Source organism: Eretmochelys imbricata, chromosome 19 (assembly GCF_965152235.1).
Source record: "Eretmochelys imbricata isolate rEreImb1 chromosome 19, rEreImb1.hap1, whole genome shotgun sequence".
Classification (NCBI taxonomy): Eukaryota; Metazoa; Chordata; order Testudines; family Cheloniidae; genus Eretmochelys; species Eretmochelys imbricata.
In genome coordinates, this window is record NC_135590.1 from 850,421 (window position 1) to 868,125 (window position 17,705).

At 52.8% G+C, this 17,705-nt stretch overlaps 1 protein-coding gene across 1 annotated transcript in view; it reads left to right on the top strand.

Moving 5' to 3' along the window:
* Positions 1-17,486, top strand: part of FHL3 (four and a half LIM domains 3) — a 34,888-nt gene extending 17,402 nt beyond the window's left edge. Inside the window, exons 2-6 of the mRNA XM_077838004.1 lie at positions 13,639-13,820; positions 14,031-14,205; positions 14,961-15,130; positions 15,829-16,015; positions 17,099-17,486. Of these exons, the coding sequence (XP_077694130.1) occupies positions 13,665-13,820; positions 14,031-14,205; positions 14,961-15,130; positions 15,829-16,015; positions 17,099-17,250 (840 nt within the window). The 5' untranslated portion in view covers positions 13,639-13,664 and the 3' untranslated portion in view covers positions 17,251-17,486. The remainder of the gene's footprint in view (positions 1-13,638; positions 13,821-14,030; positions 14,206-14,960; positions 15,131-15,828; positions 16,016-17,098) is intronic.
* Positions 17,487-17,705: the final 219 nt, after the last annotated feature.

The window sequence follows — 17,705 nt, forward strand, 5'->3', positions numbered from 1 at the left end:
GTGATGCAACTAAAGTGAACAGGACCATTGTGGCTTCAGATCTTCAACATGTGAAAGTGAGTTTTGGAAGGGGATGCAGAGCTCTGGTTCTGGACAAGAGTCTCTGGCTCTGCATACCCCTCTTAAGAACCAGGCCCCAGGTAGTGCCTTCTGTTTAAGTAATATAGGGCCTGATCCGGCCCCATTGATGTTAGTGGGAGTTTTGCCATTGACTTCAATAGGATGAGGCTCATTAGGTTAGCTTGATGATTTTTGTTAGCAATTCCTTTTAGATTAGGGAACCCTTCTTGTTTGCTCTCTCCCTCTTGTCTCCGTGTGCTAGTGAGAGATGAAAGGGGTTCAGAAATTTAAGTATCGCCAACAAAACCAGAGCCAGGGACTTTGTCTAATGTGGAGACTTTTAGAGGAACTTTAACAAGAGTCCAATCTTCAGCCCCATGTAATGAAACCTGAACCGGGGTAGGAAACGCTGTGTTGATGTCACCCTCTGGTTTCTGATGGGGCTGCTTTGTTTCTGGGCAAGCACTTAAATGTTTTGCTAGTGAAGTGGAGATTTACTGGTGAGCGGTTTTGCTCACAGCACCTGCTGTAACAGATTCCAGTATGAGTCACTGGGAGAGTCAGTCTGTCCGTTGCTCCTTAGGTCATTGTGGCTGTTGGGATTGTGTTGAGTTTTAATCTGATCCATTGCATTCAACAAGCCGACGTAACTTTCTGCTACAGTTAGAGTATTGGCCTGGCTGAGTTATTGTTATTGTGGATGGCTTGCCACAAATACCCTATTCAGCTAGCGTGTTCTCTGTTTGATGGGGAGAGCAGAGGGCTGGTTATTAGCATGCTGGGATCTCCATTACTCCCCTTGTTGTTGAACTGGAGGCCCTGATCCTACAAACATGTGAGCAAACAAATAAACTTGGAAACTTTTTAACTGTAACCAAAGTGCCTTGCTCTGTGGCTGTTCTCCCCTGGCTGTTGCACCATGTGCCTTGCCATGAACAGAGGAGGTTGTTGTCATTTTCAGTGAGTGAGCATGGCACATCTTCTTTACAAATAAGAAAAAGATCATTTCTTCACCGCACAGGGTGTGAACCCTTCCTGGCCTTTACCTTGAGGACATAGCGAGCTGGGTGTCTCCTAGTTAAAATGCTGCCCTACACATATCCCATTGTCCTGGAAAGTAAATCTGTTTCATGCAGAATTCCCTTGCTGCTTTTTACAACTACCCCTTTACGGCTCAGTAAACACCAGGTCTGTACCGTTGGTGAGAATGTAGTGCAGGAAACAGGCAGCAGACGTGGGTCTGTTTTTCTGTTTTCATAGCTCTGCAGGGCACTTTAAAGAGAGATGAGAACTTGGCCCCTGCACCAAAAATCTCGGAAAGAGATGAAGAGTCAGTGCTAGATGCTGCTTGTTGCCCAGACACAAACGCTTTCCGTGGCTGTGGTGGCAGGTAGCTCTCGTTCTGTGAGGCCATGCAGCATTTGGACTGCGGAGATTTGAATTCCAACTCCTTACTGTTAAGTGCGGGCATCTGGATATTTGTGTCCATAGTGGCTGTTTGTGTAGTTTTGCCTCTCGAGTTGGCAAAAAGCTTTTTTACCCCCCTGGCTACAGATGCCGAAGTCTCCAGCTCTGGAGAGGTGCCGCAGCAGCGTCAAAGCAGTTGTGCAAGAAGTGACGTGCTTTCCACTTCTCCTTCTCAGAAATAGCTCTGAGCAGCGTTTCTCCAAAAGAAATCTCGATAGCAAAAGCTCTTTTGCCTTGAGTCATGGATGATTTCTCGTTTAAAATGCTCAATATTTGAGACTAAATTTTAAAAAAATAGCACAAAGGAGAAGTGTTGCCACAAAGGGGACTGATTTTTCAAGCAGCTCAGGTCTGTCCTGTAAGCATAATTGATGCCGGACGACTCTGCATCCAGCTCTCCCTGTCTGGATAGTGTCAGCCTTGCAGATGTAAACTCATTTCAGCTCTGCTTTGGCAGTGTACAAGTGAAGTAAAGAAATTAGCTCCCTGCTTCCTGTGCTCCCCTGTCTGTCTCCACTCAGTAGTTTCCTGACCTGCTGCAAAGCTGAGCAATCCTGCCCTTGGAGCGTGTTACCTTTTTGCAGGAGGGCAGCAGCCAGGAACTCTGCAGCTGGCACGTGCTGTGACTCTCAGGCAACAGATGGTCTAAATTTTGGTTCAGACCACAAGAAGCCATTTATTGGGATGGTAACCTGAGCCTACTTCCCTTCCCAGGACTTGATACTTCACCAGAATTAGAAGCTGCAGGCATACTGGGGTTACAGAGCTGTAATTTCCTTTGCTTATGAGGGACGCTAGCAGCTGGAATACATGCTTTCAGCAGAGACCTCCTTTACTCTTTAAGGGGTCCTCAATGAAAAGAGCTAGTACAGAGCCAGAGACCTGCAGTTACCAGCCAAATGGCAGCAGAGACCTGCCGGTGGGTTAAAGTTTGGGTGGAAGGCTGGTGTGCTTGAACACAAGCGTCCTCTGACCTCTCTCCTTAGAGACTGTATCTTGGAAAACTAGCTACTGACCGTGTTGCTGCCAAGATTGTGCTATACCCAGCAATGTGCATGGGACAGCACCAGTGGGTCCTGGGATGGGAGCAAGTGCCTTGAAAAGTGTTCTCCTCGCTCTGTGTACCGGGGGGTTATGGTAAAAATGAACATTTGTGTTCTCCAGCTGAGGGAAGCCCCGAGGCTGTGTGCGCCCAATTTTAAAGTGCAGTCCAACACAGCCAGGCACACGCTACATAAGCATTAGAGCAGGTGACCAGTCAGGAACCAGATATGTTAAGGATGCCCAAGCTCTCATGACAGAAGAGACCTTGGTCTCTCTGGAAGCTTCTTGCAGACCTTGGGAATGTGATGTGGTGAATGTCATGGTACAAATCAGCTGTTTCTCACAGCCGTGCTGCAGTGAGTTACGTCCGTAGTTACCAAAGCCACCTGGATCCTGCCCTCAGCAGTGTGTGTGCCCCGCTGGAGAGGGAGGGTGGGTGGGGGTTTAATTTTGCTCCTGGTATTGCAGCAGAGATGCTTCAAGAGCCAGGGCTGGACCTGGGACGGTTTGTAAGGCGCAGAAATGTTTAGAATCAGCTGATGGAGGAGTTGTATGAAAGCTGGTCACATTTTGACTGCTCCTTGCAGAAGCTAACAGCAAACTATCTAACTGGTAGTCTTAGGCCCCTGTTCCTTTCTTGTCCTATTCTATGCTGGTTCTCTTCCATCGTCTTGAAATCTGGCTCTGAAATGAAAAAACTTCTCTCCTGGTTGGCTTAATGAATGGTACTAACATTTATTTGGGGGTGGGGGAGTCCTCCAGGCAGGGCTCTGTGCAGTAGCTGTGAGGGAGCCGGTTAGCTGCGGATGGAGACAGCTGTTCTGGAAGGGAACCTAAGGTTGTCTGACTTGGCCTGGGTGGATCTTTGACGCTTTCCCCATCATTTAGGCACTTCAGACAGTTAGGCAAAGTTTCACCATGGGTTTCTTGGAAGAGAAAGCAAGGCAGAGCTCACCTTTTCTAGAAGCATGTGCAACCCTCTAGCCAGAGGGGAAGTACCCTGAATACTGGAATTTTTTATGTCCTTGTTACCATAATGAAACCGAAGCTCAATGTCGTCTGTTAGATGGGTGACTAGTGTGCATGGGAAAAAGGAGCTGGAGCTCAGAGAGCAATCGTGTGCTTGGGTGCTTGCCTTCCTACTTTAGAGCATTGACACGAACAGGCTTTTCCCTGAACTGCGACCCAACCCCTCTCTCTGATAAAACAATCAAACCAGGGTCCCAGTTGCTGTCCCTAGAACTTGGCTGAAGCACCTCTCTTTCGTAGTCTGCTCTCGGGCTGTGGGGCCCCAGCGACGATTGCAGATGCTGCCTCTTCAGTAACCTACACGTTCCTTTGTAGTAAATTTGCTCAGTGCAGCCTGTCATTAGGCAAGACACTTCTCTTGCAGACCAGTATTGCGGGTAAAGGAAATGCAGCTCTGCAGCTCGACTCTGGTTCTCTCATCTCCTCCCAGCCCTTCTCTGCCCTAAATAATAATCTAAGGAGGAGTTTGAGGCAGAATCTCCTCTGGTGAATTCTGGGGCCATGGATTTCTTAGCAGTCTGGTAAGGTGGATGTTATTTTGTTAGGAGGAGAGTTCTAATGTGTCGATCTCACTCCTGTGCTCCTGGATCTCCTCCTTCAGTGAAATGGTCTCGTGACAGATCCAAGCTTCTCAAACACTTCCAATCCTCAGCTGCCTTTGAATGCACAAAATGTGCTTATTTATTACCCCAACTGACTCAACTTTGTATTTGTTTTTAAGCAAGATTAATGGCCAATCTCTTGAGCAAAGCTCTGGTTGTGTGTGGTTTTCACGTCAGTGCACCAACACAGGAAGGTAGTTTGTAGTTCTGAATGCATGTTAATAACTGGGCATTTATTAACTACGCCTTGAGTCCAGCCTTCTCCTCAGGAAGGGATGGCTTTGTTCAGATCCTGATGGTGCTTGCACGAAGGTGTGTAAGTCCATATGGATTTATTGATGTTAGGGCTGTTGATTAATCACAGTTAACTCATGTGATTAACTAAAAAAATTTAATTGTGATTAATAGCAGTTTTAATCACACTGTTAAACAATAGAATACCAATTGAAATGTATTACATATTTTGGATGTTTTCTACATTTTCATATATATTGTATTCTGTGTTGTAATTGAAATCAAAGTGTATATTATTTTTGATTACAAATATTTGCACTGTAAAAATGATAAACAAAAGAAACGGTATTTTTCAATTTTTCAAAAACGTGACCTGTTTTTTGGGAAACACACTTTGTATCTGGCGTGTGAAAAGAAAACTAAACTTCCGCTTGCAGTAAGGTGCAAGACTCTCTAAAGAGGGGCAGGCCGGCTGGCCTTGGGGCTAGAGCACTGGGTTGGGACTTGGGAGATCTGGCTTCTGTTCTTGGCTTTGCCACAGACTCCTTGTGAGACCTTGAGAAAGTGTCTTCAGCTCTCCACACGTCAGCTCCCCGTCCGTCAAAGGGGGATGGTATCCTTCCCCCATCTGCCTCGTCTATTCCGACTGTGCCTGGTTTGAGGCCTTGTAAGACGCGGTCTGTGTAGAGCGCTGAGCACAATGGAGCCCCGGTCTCTGGCTGGCCCTCGGCGCTCTTGTAATACAAATAACAGTCTCGCCCTTTGCCCCCACCCTATCTAGGAAGTTGCACCGAGATCCTGTCGAGTTCAACGCACCTGTCTTTAGCTGGTGTCCTTCCTGCGCTCTTCTGCTGTAACCAGCTGATGCTGTACATGGAGAAATGTGCTGTATAAACCCGTATGCACCATCACGTGGCTTGGGGTGACACCTGGGCTACCTGAGGCCAGCGGCGCGTGTGCAGCATGATCAGGCTCGGTGACGTTCGTGCAGATGCTGACCTCAGAGCTGCCTGCCCCTTTCCTAGGGTTGGTTCAGCCCCAGCAGTGTTGCAGTCTTGGGACAGTGCAGTGTCTTTCTGTTGAAGTTTTTAAGGGATTCAGAATTGAGAGCCATTTTTAGGACATTTCCAGGCATATACGTTGGTACAGGAATTTGGGAGCTTAAGGGATATAGGGTCAGAAATCACTGGTCCCTTCACGGTCTCTCTAGTACAGCAAGGTGTATCTTTCACTTGCCGAGACTTACTCTGAATGTGAGGAAATTCTCAGTTCACCTGCCGAGTGTGCCTTAAAATCTGGTGACAATCGGGTGCTCCCCTGTGACTTAGTGAACAATTCAAAGTTTTTAAGTTTTTAAGGTCAGGCTTGACAAAGCCCTGGCTGGGATGATTTAACTGGGAATTGGTCCTGCTTCGAGCAGGGGGTTGGACTAGATGACCTTCAGGGGTCCCTTCCAACCCTGATATTCTATGATTCTATGATTCAAACAATCTCTGCTATTTCCTGTGCTCGCAGCCGTGGGCATCTCCATGCGTGCTCGGCCGAGCAAGTCCAGGGCTGCGAGAGTGCCGCTTGTTCAGCGCAGAGTTCTCAAACGGCACAGCGTTTCCTTATCGAAATCGGCTGTGCCCAGCGCTGGGCAAGGCTGCTCTGAACTCACGCGAGGTTCAGTGGGAACAGCTGCTGCGTTACAGGACTCTGGGTGGGCTCCAGCACACATGGCACTTGTGTAAGGTGAACATGTTCTGGCACTTTCCCACTGCTGCTAGCTTTGGTGCATCCCCACAGGTGAGAGAGGAGAGGGGTTCGCAGGCTGCCAGCTTCCTGACTCTGCTCCTTCAGTTCCCTCCTGTCAGCGGGCCGCCACCTGGCCACTGCTTTGAGGGAATGCAAAAGACGCAAAATAAAACTCAGGCCCTCCCCATGTCTTTGCGGGACTAACTGCAGCTGTTTGCACGGATGGGGCTGGGAGAGCGAGTCCCAGGGCCTGTGGGGACAAAGTACCCCTGGAAGTGCATCCCTGGGAATGATGCACTGAGGTTTCCCCCCACCCCATGACTTGCCCTTCATGCTCGGAATTGCAAAGCGCTCCTCAGAGTGTCAGGCACAGGCTGGCAAGGAGGTTTGAAGGTGAAATCTAAAGGCAGGAAGTGACTCAGCGGCTCCAGGAGCAGGAGGGTAAAGTCTTGATGTAATGCAGCTCCCTGACAGCGCTGTGTGAGAGCCAGGGCTGGCTCAGTCATCCTGATGAAATTCCCTTACCTGTGCCTTTCTGGCTGACTGCCCCTCCGCTCTCCTGAAAGCAGGGCTTGGTGAGCCCAGGCTGGGGAGGGTGTTCCCACCACAGCGCCAGCACCAAGCCCACCCCTGTTCCTGGGGACTCGGGAATGGGGCAAGAACCCACTCATTTCCCAGCCTGCCCGCACGCTGCTCCAGGCCTGCTCAGCCTGCAGGGCTGGTTCCTGGCAAGCACCCCACCTCAGGGCCCTAGTCAGAAGCTGAAGGGCGCTGGGGCGGTGGAACAGTGTCCAGAACAAGTGCCGGTGAAGTTAGAAGCCAAGCGAAGGCTCTGAAGATAGAGGCAGAGGCACAAATGAGCCCCGTAGGGAACCAAACACAGTGCTCTTGGGAACTGCGACCTTGGCCTGAGATCCTGCTTGGCCTTTGTCAGGGCTCTTGGTGGGCTGCAGCATTAGCACAAGGGAGCTGCAGAAACCGTGATATTGATTTAAAATCTTTCCAGCCTCACCACGAGGGGTCAGAGCTGCTCCTTACCCCAAGCAGCAGCTGCTCTTCGTCCTGGAGGCGGAAATCTGCTGGCAGGGACAGTTGCACGCAGACCCAGCGGTTGTGGTGCTTCTGCAAAGCTAACTGGGGGAAACTATTTTCTCTTCCCTGTGCTGGTCTGGCGTCCCTGGGCCGTGTCTCACCTACACAGACTCATCCTTATTTGGGAAATTGCTCGCCCTCCCTGCCTGGCTGCATTTCCTCTCCTGCTCATTTGTTTGGAAGTAAATTACGCAAACCCGGTTCAGGTAACTCGGGGCAGATTAGAATAGATGGAACCTGAAACATGAGCAAAGGCAGGTCTATTCCTGTATCCCGGAAAGATGAACATGTTCCTAGGAATAGCTGCGTGGGCTGCTACAGGATGGCTTCTGTACGGCAGCTGGTTCTGGACCTGATAACAGTCTACGGTGGGGAGTTTCACAAGGTTATTGGCTTTCTTTTGTAAGTGAAATCTCTGGCTGCAGGAGTTCATTGTGTTCTCAACAGTTTGATTAAAATCCGGCTGGTTACACATTGCAGAAAGCCAAACAGTGGCTGCACCTTCTCCTGTGAGCTCACCCGTTCGCCTCTGTATAGACCCTGGCATGAACATAGCAATCTTCTGGGACTGTTGCTAAGCCACCTGCAGGTCACAACAGACAGTGACACTGGGGTGGTGTTACATGGGTGTTACTCTAATTAGAAAGTGGTCTCTACTGTGCATCATCTGCGGCTTGCTGACCTTTCTGGTACACTATCCTGTTCCAAGCTCTGTTCCAAGCTGGCCATGCTTGTGGCCCATGTTTTTCGGAAGGTTATTTGCAAGGCGAGGCTGGGGGCCACCCAAGAGTCTGTGTTCCCAAAGGTGTTTGGTTTGGCACTCCATGGTACTGGTGTGCAAGGGAGGGAGGAAAGCCAGTTGTCCCCATGAGGAGGACAATGTTTGCCAGGTGGAAAGGCACAGCTCATAATAAAAATAAACTTTGATTGTCACAAGTGACTAAAACCCTGACTGATTTGGCTGTCTCTGTGTGCTGAGTGGTTAGCTTTTGTCTAGTGCATTTCAGGTGTGACCTGTAGAGAGCTGGGTTCTCCTAGTTCAGTGGCAGGTGTATTGCATGGGTCTCACTTGGGGCCACAGTGTTTGCAGACTCTGCTAATCCTGGAGCCTGGGGCACTGCTGCAGGGAGCAGCCACCAGCCTGTAGGTTCCTTTTTTTGTTTACTTTTAATGTAGTAAAAGATTCAATGTGTGTGTGTCAGCTGTACTAGACGTTCCTGCCAAGCAGAGGCCGCAGCTGCAGTTCTCTGGCTGTAGCCGGGCGTAATGGGGTGACGGTACACCCAGGAAAGGTGTAAATCCAAACCAGGAGGCCAGCATCCAAGGTAGTGAGGCATGTCCCAGTCTGCAACTGACGGGAGTGGTCAGCCCGCGGGGTGCCTCTCGGTAGCATAGCAACAGATGCATTTATAACCACCATCTTGGCACTAGCTGGTGTTGCCCGGGTGGAGCGGGCTGGAGTCATCTGAGGTGGAGGTGCTGTGCATACATGACAGGCAGCAGGGATGGGATGGGGTGGGGAGGGTAACTTATCACTGACCACATCCTGTCACCACATTGCCCCTGAGTCTGAGCAGCACTGGTAACCTGTTAATGAGGGCAGAGGGAGTCTCTCCTTCTGGAATGTAATAGGGCTGAAAGCAATGAAAATGACTCTGCACGGCCACTCTGCAACATGCACGCAGGTGGGCTCCCTGCAGGAGGGTTAAGCCAGCCCCTGGCTCCGTAGAGCATAGCTCCTGTTCTCTGCTACATTCGGTGGCTTTGTCTTGACTAGGCTCTCCCCTTAACCAGCTGAGCTCATGTTTAAAGTCTGTCCTGGCTACACTTGGCTTTCAGAACCTGTTACTTAGCACACGCCTACAGCACACTTCTAAATCCTACTCTAGACCAAACCCTTTAAAAACGTTTTTACAAATCCATCTTTTCTCCTAGCCTGGAAAGCGCTGAGTTCCTCCCCCCATTGCAGTGAGTGTTTCTTGCATGTGCTCACGTATTCGTAGAGTCCAAGGCCAGAAGGGACAATCTCGTCTGACCTGCATAGCACAGGCCTGAGAACTTCCCTAAATCATTCCCAGAGCAGAGCTTTTAGAAAAGTATCCAGTCTTGATTTTAAAATTGTTAGTGACGGAGAATCCACCGTGACCCTTGGCAAATTGTTCCAGTGGTTAATTACCCTCACTTTAAAATGTACCCTGACTTCCAGTCTGAAGTTGTCTAGCTTCAACTCCCAGCATTGGATGGTGGTAGACCTGCTGCTGCTAGACTGAATAGCCCGTTATCAAAAATTTGTTCCCCATGTAGATACTTAGAGACTGGGATCAAGTCATCCCTTGCCCTTCTCTTAAGCTAAATGGATTGAGCGCCTTGCGTCTATCACTATAAGGCAGGTTTTCTAATCCTGAATCCTTTCCAGTTTATCAACATCCTTCGTGAATTGTGGACACCAGAACTGACACAGGATTCCAGCAGCCGTCGCACCAGTGCCAAATAACAGTCTGCTCCGACCTGAGATTCCCCTCTTTATGCATCCCAGGTTCACATTAGCCCTTTAGGCCACAGCGTCACACTGGGAGTTTGTGCAGCTGCCTATCCACCCCCACCCCGGATCTTTTCCGGAGTCCCTGCTCCCAGGACAGAGTCCCGCATAGTGTAAGGATGGCCGATGTTCTCTGTTCATAGACATACACATTTACATTTAGCCAAATTAAAGCAGTGTTTGTGCCCTGCTCACCAAGCGATCCAGCTCACTCTGGATCAGTGACCTGCCCTCTTCGTTATTTACCACTCCCCCAATTTTTTTGTCATTTGCAAACTTGATCAGTGATGATTTTAAAATTTTTTATCTTATGTTTTTTATGCTGAGCTGCTTCCTGCTCCTTTTTCTTTGTTTCATCCTTCTGTTCTCCATGCTCTTGGGCTCTCCTGGCTAGTGCAGCCCCAGTGTTTGCTTTGGCATCCTCATGTGTTTAACACCTCTGTCCTACTCTGTGTGTGAGACCCAGAACAAAGGGAGAAAACAGCTTATCTAACACACACACACCCCTGAGCAAACTTCCCAGGCTCATTATCTGCTGCTCTCCCCTCCCTGGAACGGGCAGCATGTGTCCCTACACAGCCAGGCAGTGGTCTGTGCCTGCAGACAGTCCTGGGCTCGCTGTCCTGCTGCCATGCACTCTGTGGTCTGTTCAACCTGGAGAATAAGCGAGTTTAGCTCCAAGCTGACACCCTTTTAGCAAGACAGCTGTGCGGCAGACATAGGTGGACGGACGGATGGACTCTGGGAAGCAGTAACCGCCAAGGGGGGGGGAAAGTGGTGTAGGAAATGCAACAGCAATTGGCTAGCCAGCAATGACATGGATGGGGACGAGGGTCTTGCCACTGGATGCAGTTCAGAGGGATGCTTATAACAACCTCCCTCATAGGGAGTCAGCAAGATCTGCACCCGGGGCCTTCAATATTGCAGCACAGGTACCGGTAGTAGGCTGTTATCCTCTAGTAAACTAGCTGCTGGAGGTGGATGTGACACACTCTGCCAGTGGGTTACGTGTATATTACACATCGGGACAGTACTTTGAGCTAGTTGTTCAAGTACCATTTTCAAAGGGCTTGTGCAGTTTGTATCTCTCCCTCTTCCCAGCACTCTTCCTATGCGCCTGCAAAGAATGTGGTGTCGGGTCCCACCTGGGGGCTTTGTCTACATTAAGGATTTTTGCACTGGTGTAGCTTTGCTGGTGCATGCCAGCCCCCAGTGGAGATGCACTGTGGTCTGAACTGGGTCAAGTGGCACTGTCTGAGCCCTCCCTTATACCAGTGCAGTGCATTTACCCAGGGGTTTGCACTGGGGTACCTATTCCTGTGCAAAATCGGTAATGCAGGCAGGCCCTTAGTGGCATTCTCCGCTGGCAACCATCTCCAGTGTGGTTCAGGGAGAAGGGGATTGGGCAGGAAACAGCCTGAGTTGAGAGGCTGCCAAATGAGAGACAGTATTTGAGACTGAAATGTCCCTGTCCTGGAACTATTTTTTTTTTTGAGAGACCTGTTCTTGGTTTTGATCACAATGTTGGCTCAGCTGCAGCAGAGAGACGGAGTTTGATTTGGCAAATCACGCTTCAACACAGAAACACATTGTCCTGGAGCTGAGATCCTACCAGTCTGGTTTTCTCCTGTCATCTCTGAGGACTTTACAGTATTGTATGGGGGGGGTTCCCTGTTGTCACCCCTTTGAGTGCCTCTCTCTGAGGTGTACGGGGGGGAGCAACAGACCCTTCTCTCAGGTGAAGGGATGAAATCACCCTGGGAAGCAAAGTCCAGCAAGGCAGCATGAGTCCGTGCTGTGCGCCTCAAGGGGGGCTGGACGTGTTGCCCAGCACGCAGGCGTGACTCGCGTTGTATGTTGGGAAACAAGTGGCAGGGCCATCTCCAAAGGCCGGGGGCCCAGGCTGCTTTCTTCATCTTCTGCAGTCCCTGGGCTGCAGCACTTCTAAACATGAACCTTCCTGGCTCAGAGTCCTCACGTGGAGCAAACCTTTGGGGGCAGGGGCCGTTCTCCCCAGGTGGCCCCCGTCAGAGCAGCTCAGGAAATGTTTCATTCTCCCGGACACACACTGATGATGCTCACTGTGAACCTGAGGGCCTGGCCTGGCCGCCCGGGTATTTTTAGCAGGTATTGGAGACTAAAGGGGAGTTGCACAGCCGGTGTCTTGGAGCTAGTCATTCCTGCTGCCATAAACTCACTTGCCCCAGGATGCAGTTGCAGGGGGGCGGGGGGTGTGGGGTGTGGACGGGTGATGGGCAGAGCAGTTCCCTTAGTAGCTCTGCTGCTGGCTGCCACTCAGCCCAAGCTGGCAAGGCTGGCATTCAGCGAGGGCTCCGTGTGTAAATCTCCCCACACCCCTCAGCCATGTGCGGGAGACCCCACTGCTGCTGTGGTAGGAAGGGGGTCAGAAGAACAGGCAGGAGCTGGCGGGGATGCAGCTGGTTAATGAGCGGGTCTGAGAAGGGACTTTGTTCCCATCTGTCTGTCACGTAGCTAGGCAGGCAGCAGCGCTCTCTCTGCATGCAGGGCAACAGCTGGGAAGCCTAATCCCAGGCCCATGAATAGCCCTGATGACTCATGCTGTGCAAGCCAGAGCAGACCTTCCCCAGCCCTGCAGGGCTTCAGCCCAGCATCAGGAAGGCAACTGCCCACAGCTTAGGCAGACAACACCAAGAGATGCAGAGGAACTTGCGACTGTTCCCTTGTCCTGTTCTGGGATTTATCCCTCAATGCCTGTAATAATTCTTCTGATCCCCTGGGTTCGTAAAGAGGATTGCAAAGCCTGGCTCTCTGCAGCTAAATGTCTCTGGTATAAACACCATATGAGGCTTGTCTACACTTGAAAATTAATTCGGATTAAGGCTGGGTGTAAGTTTGTAGCTATTCTGGAATAACTCCAGGTGTAGACAAACCCTATACCTTGGAGAGAAATAGGGCCAGTAACAGTTCTCGTAAACCAGCTTCTCCTGAAGCAAAGCCAGAGAATGTGTTTCGTGCTTTCACTTGTGAAAACATGCACATGCAGTAAAAGGCTTGTACTTTGGAAATATGCTCCCAGGGAGGATCCTGGGGATGTGGCTTTGATTAGAAATGTCTTTGTACTGGCCAAATGACTGGGCACCTGACTCATGCTCGATGCTCCCCTGTTCGTCTGCTTTAGAGCATTTGGAAGCTTCAAAGCTTGGGATGTTAGAAACTAGCTCAGGCAAAGCACTCGAAGATGTGGTGCAGGAACCAGCCCCATCCTAGGCTTTGGGCGGGAGGCCAATCGCTGTGTTTGGGTCTGTGAGAGGGATGCCTGTTTCTCCCTCTGTTGGGCTCATGCACGCACCCACCCAACTGGTCACGCACTTCAGTCCAAAAACGTTTTTACACACAAAATCGTTTCCGTTTTTTGTTAATCTTCTCGGGTGTTACATGCTGTACTGAGGATTGCAGCCAGGAGCCCGCGACCCTGCGTCATCCAGCGACCGGCTCAGTCACTCGTTCCCTGTCAGGCTCTCTCCATGCGGGGCCTGGTGACTGGTGTATGCATGTTCTGATGGCTGGCTCTGCTTTACGTGCAAGCGGAAGGTGCGCTCGACACCATACCGGACCATTTCTGGAAACACAGATCGTGTTGTCCATGAGCAGGAGCAGTGTTCGTGCCCCATGCTGGCTGTGTACGGCCAGGCTTCGTTCTGTGCGAGGCTGCCTGACACAGGTAGCAGCCTGGGCATGTGGCCCGTGTCTGCCCCTCGCCTCTGGAGGTGGCGGGGGAGTTACAGGGAGGCTCAGCCCTTTGCACCGCTGCGGTTCTGAGCAGATCCTAACCTATGGGGTTTCCCCGGACAGGTGTGGGAGGCTCTCGAGTTGGCACCATGACGGAAGGTTTCGACTGCGATAACTGCAAGGAGTCCCTGTATGGACGGAAGTACATCCAGATGGACATGGGTCCCTACTGCATCCCCTGCTACGATGCCCATTTCGCTAACACCTGCGAGGAGTGCAAGGAGCTGATTGGCCACGACTGCAGGGTGAGTGAGGGGCTGGGGGCTGTGCCCAAGTGGGGCCTGCCCCATACCTTCCCCCCCCCGTGAGCGAGTGAGGGGCTGGGGGCTGCACCCAAGTGAGGCCTGCCCCATACCCCCCCCCCCCATGAGCGAGTGAGGGGCTGGGGGCTGCACCCAAGTGGGGTCTGCCCCCCACCTGCCGTGGGCGAGTGACACCCCCGCTCTCTCTCCCAGGAGCTGTACTACGAGGATCGCCATTACCACGAGCACTGTTTCCGGTGCTTCCGCTGCGACCGCTCTCTGGCCGACGAGCCTTTCACCTGCCAGGACGAGGAGCTGCTGTGCAACGACTGCTACTGCAGCGAGTTCTCCTCCAAGTGCGTCGCATGTGAGAAGACCGTGATGCCAGGTACAGGCTCTGGGGCGGGGGTTGTTGGCAGGAGACGGAGCCTCCCCTGGGCCTTGGCAGGCTCTGCTGGGCCAGCAGCTGCCCTCCTGTCATCCCAGCCGAGGGCAGTGCCCTGGGGGTGCTGGGCAAGGGCCCAGGGACATGCCGTACCTGTACAGAGAGGCCTGGTGCCAGCTCCCCTCGGCTGAGCAGACATGAGGCCCTTATTGGGGACCCAGAACTGTGGTCTCCCCTGCAGCCCTTGTCTGTGGCCTCTGTGGTGGGGGAGGGCCGAGGAGGAGGAGAATGTGGGGAGGCAGCTCCAGAGGCTCTGGAGCATCCTCTGCCCTGTCTCTGGGGGTCCAGGAAGTCACTGGCTAAAGGCTGATGGAGACCCAGCCTTTCGGGGGGCTGGGGCTGTGCCAGGCCCCTTGGGCATTGCCTGCCTGTGTTACCCCCAGGCCTCTGGCGTCTCGAGCTCTCCTGTGCTGAGAGGCTCGACTGGTGACTCTCGGTACGAAGGGAGAACTGCCCCATGTGGCATGACTGTACTAGGACGTGGGGAAGGAAGGGGCCTCCGGGCGCTAGCTTTCCTGCGATCTGTCCACGGGTACGAAATGCTAGCGCCAGGCCCCGCTTCCCAGGCTCAAGCCAAGTTCAGGACACAGGGCTCCGTCTCCGTAGAGCATTGTTGGTTTGTCACTTGCTGAGCCTGTCTGAAGGTGCAGCTGCTGCCTCCCAGCGGTGCCCTGAGCCCAGCTCTGCTTCACTTCCAGGGTCCCGGAAACTGGAATACAGCGGACAAACCTGGCATGAGCATTGCTTCATCTGCAGCAGCTGCCAGCAGCCCATTGGGTCGCGGTCCTTTATCCCGGACAAGAAGGATTATTATTGCGTCCCCTGTTATGAGAGCAAGTTTGCCCCCCGCTGCACTCGTTGCAAAAAGGTAATGCTGGCCTGCCAGCCGAGTGCTTCCTTCAGTGACCCCGCAGGGGCTGGCTTCTGTTAGATGAGATTCTCCTGGGGCAGCCAGCGGTTTCCGCGGAAAGCAGTCCCAGGCATAGGAGGTGGGGTGCTGTTCCATGATCCCGGGGGTGTAACCCAGCTTCCTAAGGGTCGTGTCAGTGTTCCCCTGGATCTGGGCCAGCAGGACGGCACCCAGCGCGCGGCCAGTACCCACCCAGTAATAAGGAAGGGGTGGGTGTGGCCTGCTCGCATCACGGGGGATGCTGCTCTCCAGGCCTCTCCAAAAGGCTTTGCTGCGTGCTGTCGAGATCTCCAAGCTGAGGCATGTCTCTGTGCCTGGTCTGGAGACTGGCTGCTGCCTGATGTGTTGGCCTCATACCCTGCTCTGGAGGCAGCAGAGGGCTCCCCTTAGCGCCAGGCCCGCCGTGGCTCTGGGCGGCTCCGGGGTTGCCGAGGGTCCAGCAGAGTTCCCTTGGCTGGCTTGAGAAGGGGTCTCCTGTTATAACTGCAGTGCGCTCGTGGGATGCGTGCGAGCCTTGCCTCCAGCCCGTCAGTCTCCCGATGGCAAGGGCTCTGGAGGCTGAGATCTTTATAACCGCCAGGCCCTCTGGGCTCCTGGGGCTGCCTGCAGCAGCTCTCGGGGAGATACGGGTGTAACTGGTGCTCTCCCTTCCCCAGTCGCTGACCAAGGGAGGAGTGACTTACCGTGACGAGCCCTGGCACAAGGAGTGCTTTGTCTGCACTGGCTGCAAGGTTCCTCTGGCAGGCCAGCAGTTCACCTCCCAGGAGGACAACCCCTACTGTGTCAAGTGCTTTGGGAACCTCTATGCCAAGAAGTGCAACGCCTGCACAAAGCCCATCACAGGTAACCATGGAGCCTGGAGCGCAGCACCTGGTCCCTCGTGCGCGGGCACGGTGCCTCGGCCCGTGAGCACAACGCAGACCGTGGTGGTGGTGAATTCCCCTCTGCAGCAGGCCAGCGTAAGGCCCACGCCGCTCTTGCATCCCACTGCCGCCCTCCAGGGCTCACTGAGGGGCTGTTCAGAACTTCAGGCCTCCCAGGATGGGAGAATGTTATTGCCAAGGTTGCCCTGGGGCACGTGATGGGCTGCTCCTGGACTTGTTCCTCAGCAGCCTGTTTCAGCTGCTCACAGAGAGAGGCCACGCAATGGGGAAGGAGTTACACTGCAGTGAGGAGTTTGTGTGGCTCGTTCTCTTGCTCTCACTTCGTTCTTGCAAAGCTCAAGTGTTGGGTGTGTCCTGCTCTTGTCAGAGCAGTGAATGTACTGTGCACACCCAGGGAGGACTGTCTGTGTTTTGGTACCCTGCAGCCTTCCTGCAGAACTTGCCAGAACTCCCAGGACATGCTCCACGTGGTGGGATCTGATGGCTGTGACTGGCCTCTCTCTTTGGGATCCTGGAAGGGTTCTCCACCACTCTAAAGTGAGGAGGTTTTGCAGCCCAGGGCTGGGCTGGGAGGCTCCAGAAACTGGACCTTTTACACTTGTCAAAGTGAGGCGAGTGGGTCTCTCCCTTCATACACCTGCACCAGGAGGCTGCCTGGTCTCCTTCACTGACCCTCCCTCCGTGGCTTGGGTTTACTGCTCCTGGAAAGGCCAACGCGGCCACTGAGTCACTCGGCGAGTCAGAACGCTGGTTCCGTGGTGAGAGACGATGCTGGTTTGCTGACCCGCCCCAGGTCACCAGTGTGTATCCTTGTTACTATCTCTGCAATAGCACCTACAAACCCTGCACGTCATCCTGCCTTCTGGACAAGGGCAGAACGCAGCTTCTCTCCGCCGGCTGGCTCCAGTCAGGTCCTTCCCAAAGAGGTTTAGTCATTCAGTGTTGTGCACAGACCCCTAACTGGCTGTCTGCCGACCCTAGGCCCTTCAGGAATCTGCCTTGAGTGCTCCGGGTAACTCTATGCTCTGTCCCCCTTCTCTAGGCTTCGGAGGGGGTAAATATATCTCCTTTGAGGATCGTCACTGGCACCACAACTGCTTCAACTGCGCCCGCTGCGCCAGCTCGCTGGTGGGGAAAGGCTTCGTCCCGCACCACGACGAGATCCTCTGCCGCGAATGCAGCAGCGACCTATAAGCCTGGCAAGAGGACGTGCATCAGGGGCTTTATCTGCTCTTCAGGGGCTTCGTACGAGACACCCTGGCAGCTGTCGGTGCTGGGCAGGTGGGAGATGTGCCTTTTGTTGCCCTGGAGAGGGCTGATCCCCTCACCACAGCGTATGCTCGGGGTGCCTGTGCCCTTCCCCTGAAGGCTAGAATAAGCCACCCTAGGCTTTCTGCAGAGTGAAGCTAAATAAAAGCCGAACAAAAGGAGCTTCTAAGTCCCTCATTATTTGCTCTTTCCTTTGCTTCCTATGCGCTTGGGCGCTGGCTGAGCCGGGAGCCCCTGTCTGAGCAAAGGGGCTGGGCAGTGGGTCTTCGGCTCCATGTGCTGACCGCACAGCTTTGTCCTTCCTACTTGTTACTGGTTTTCTTCCCTTCCCCCATGTGCTCCCTCTGCTCTGAGTGATGGGCAGCAGCTCCTGTCCTGTG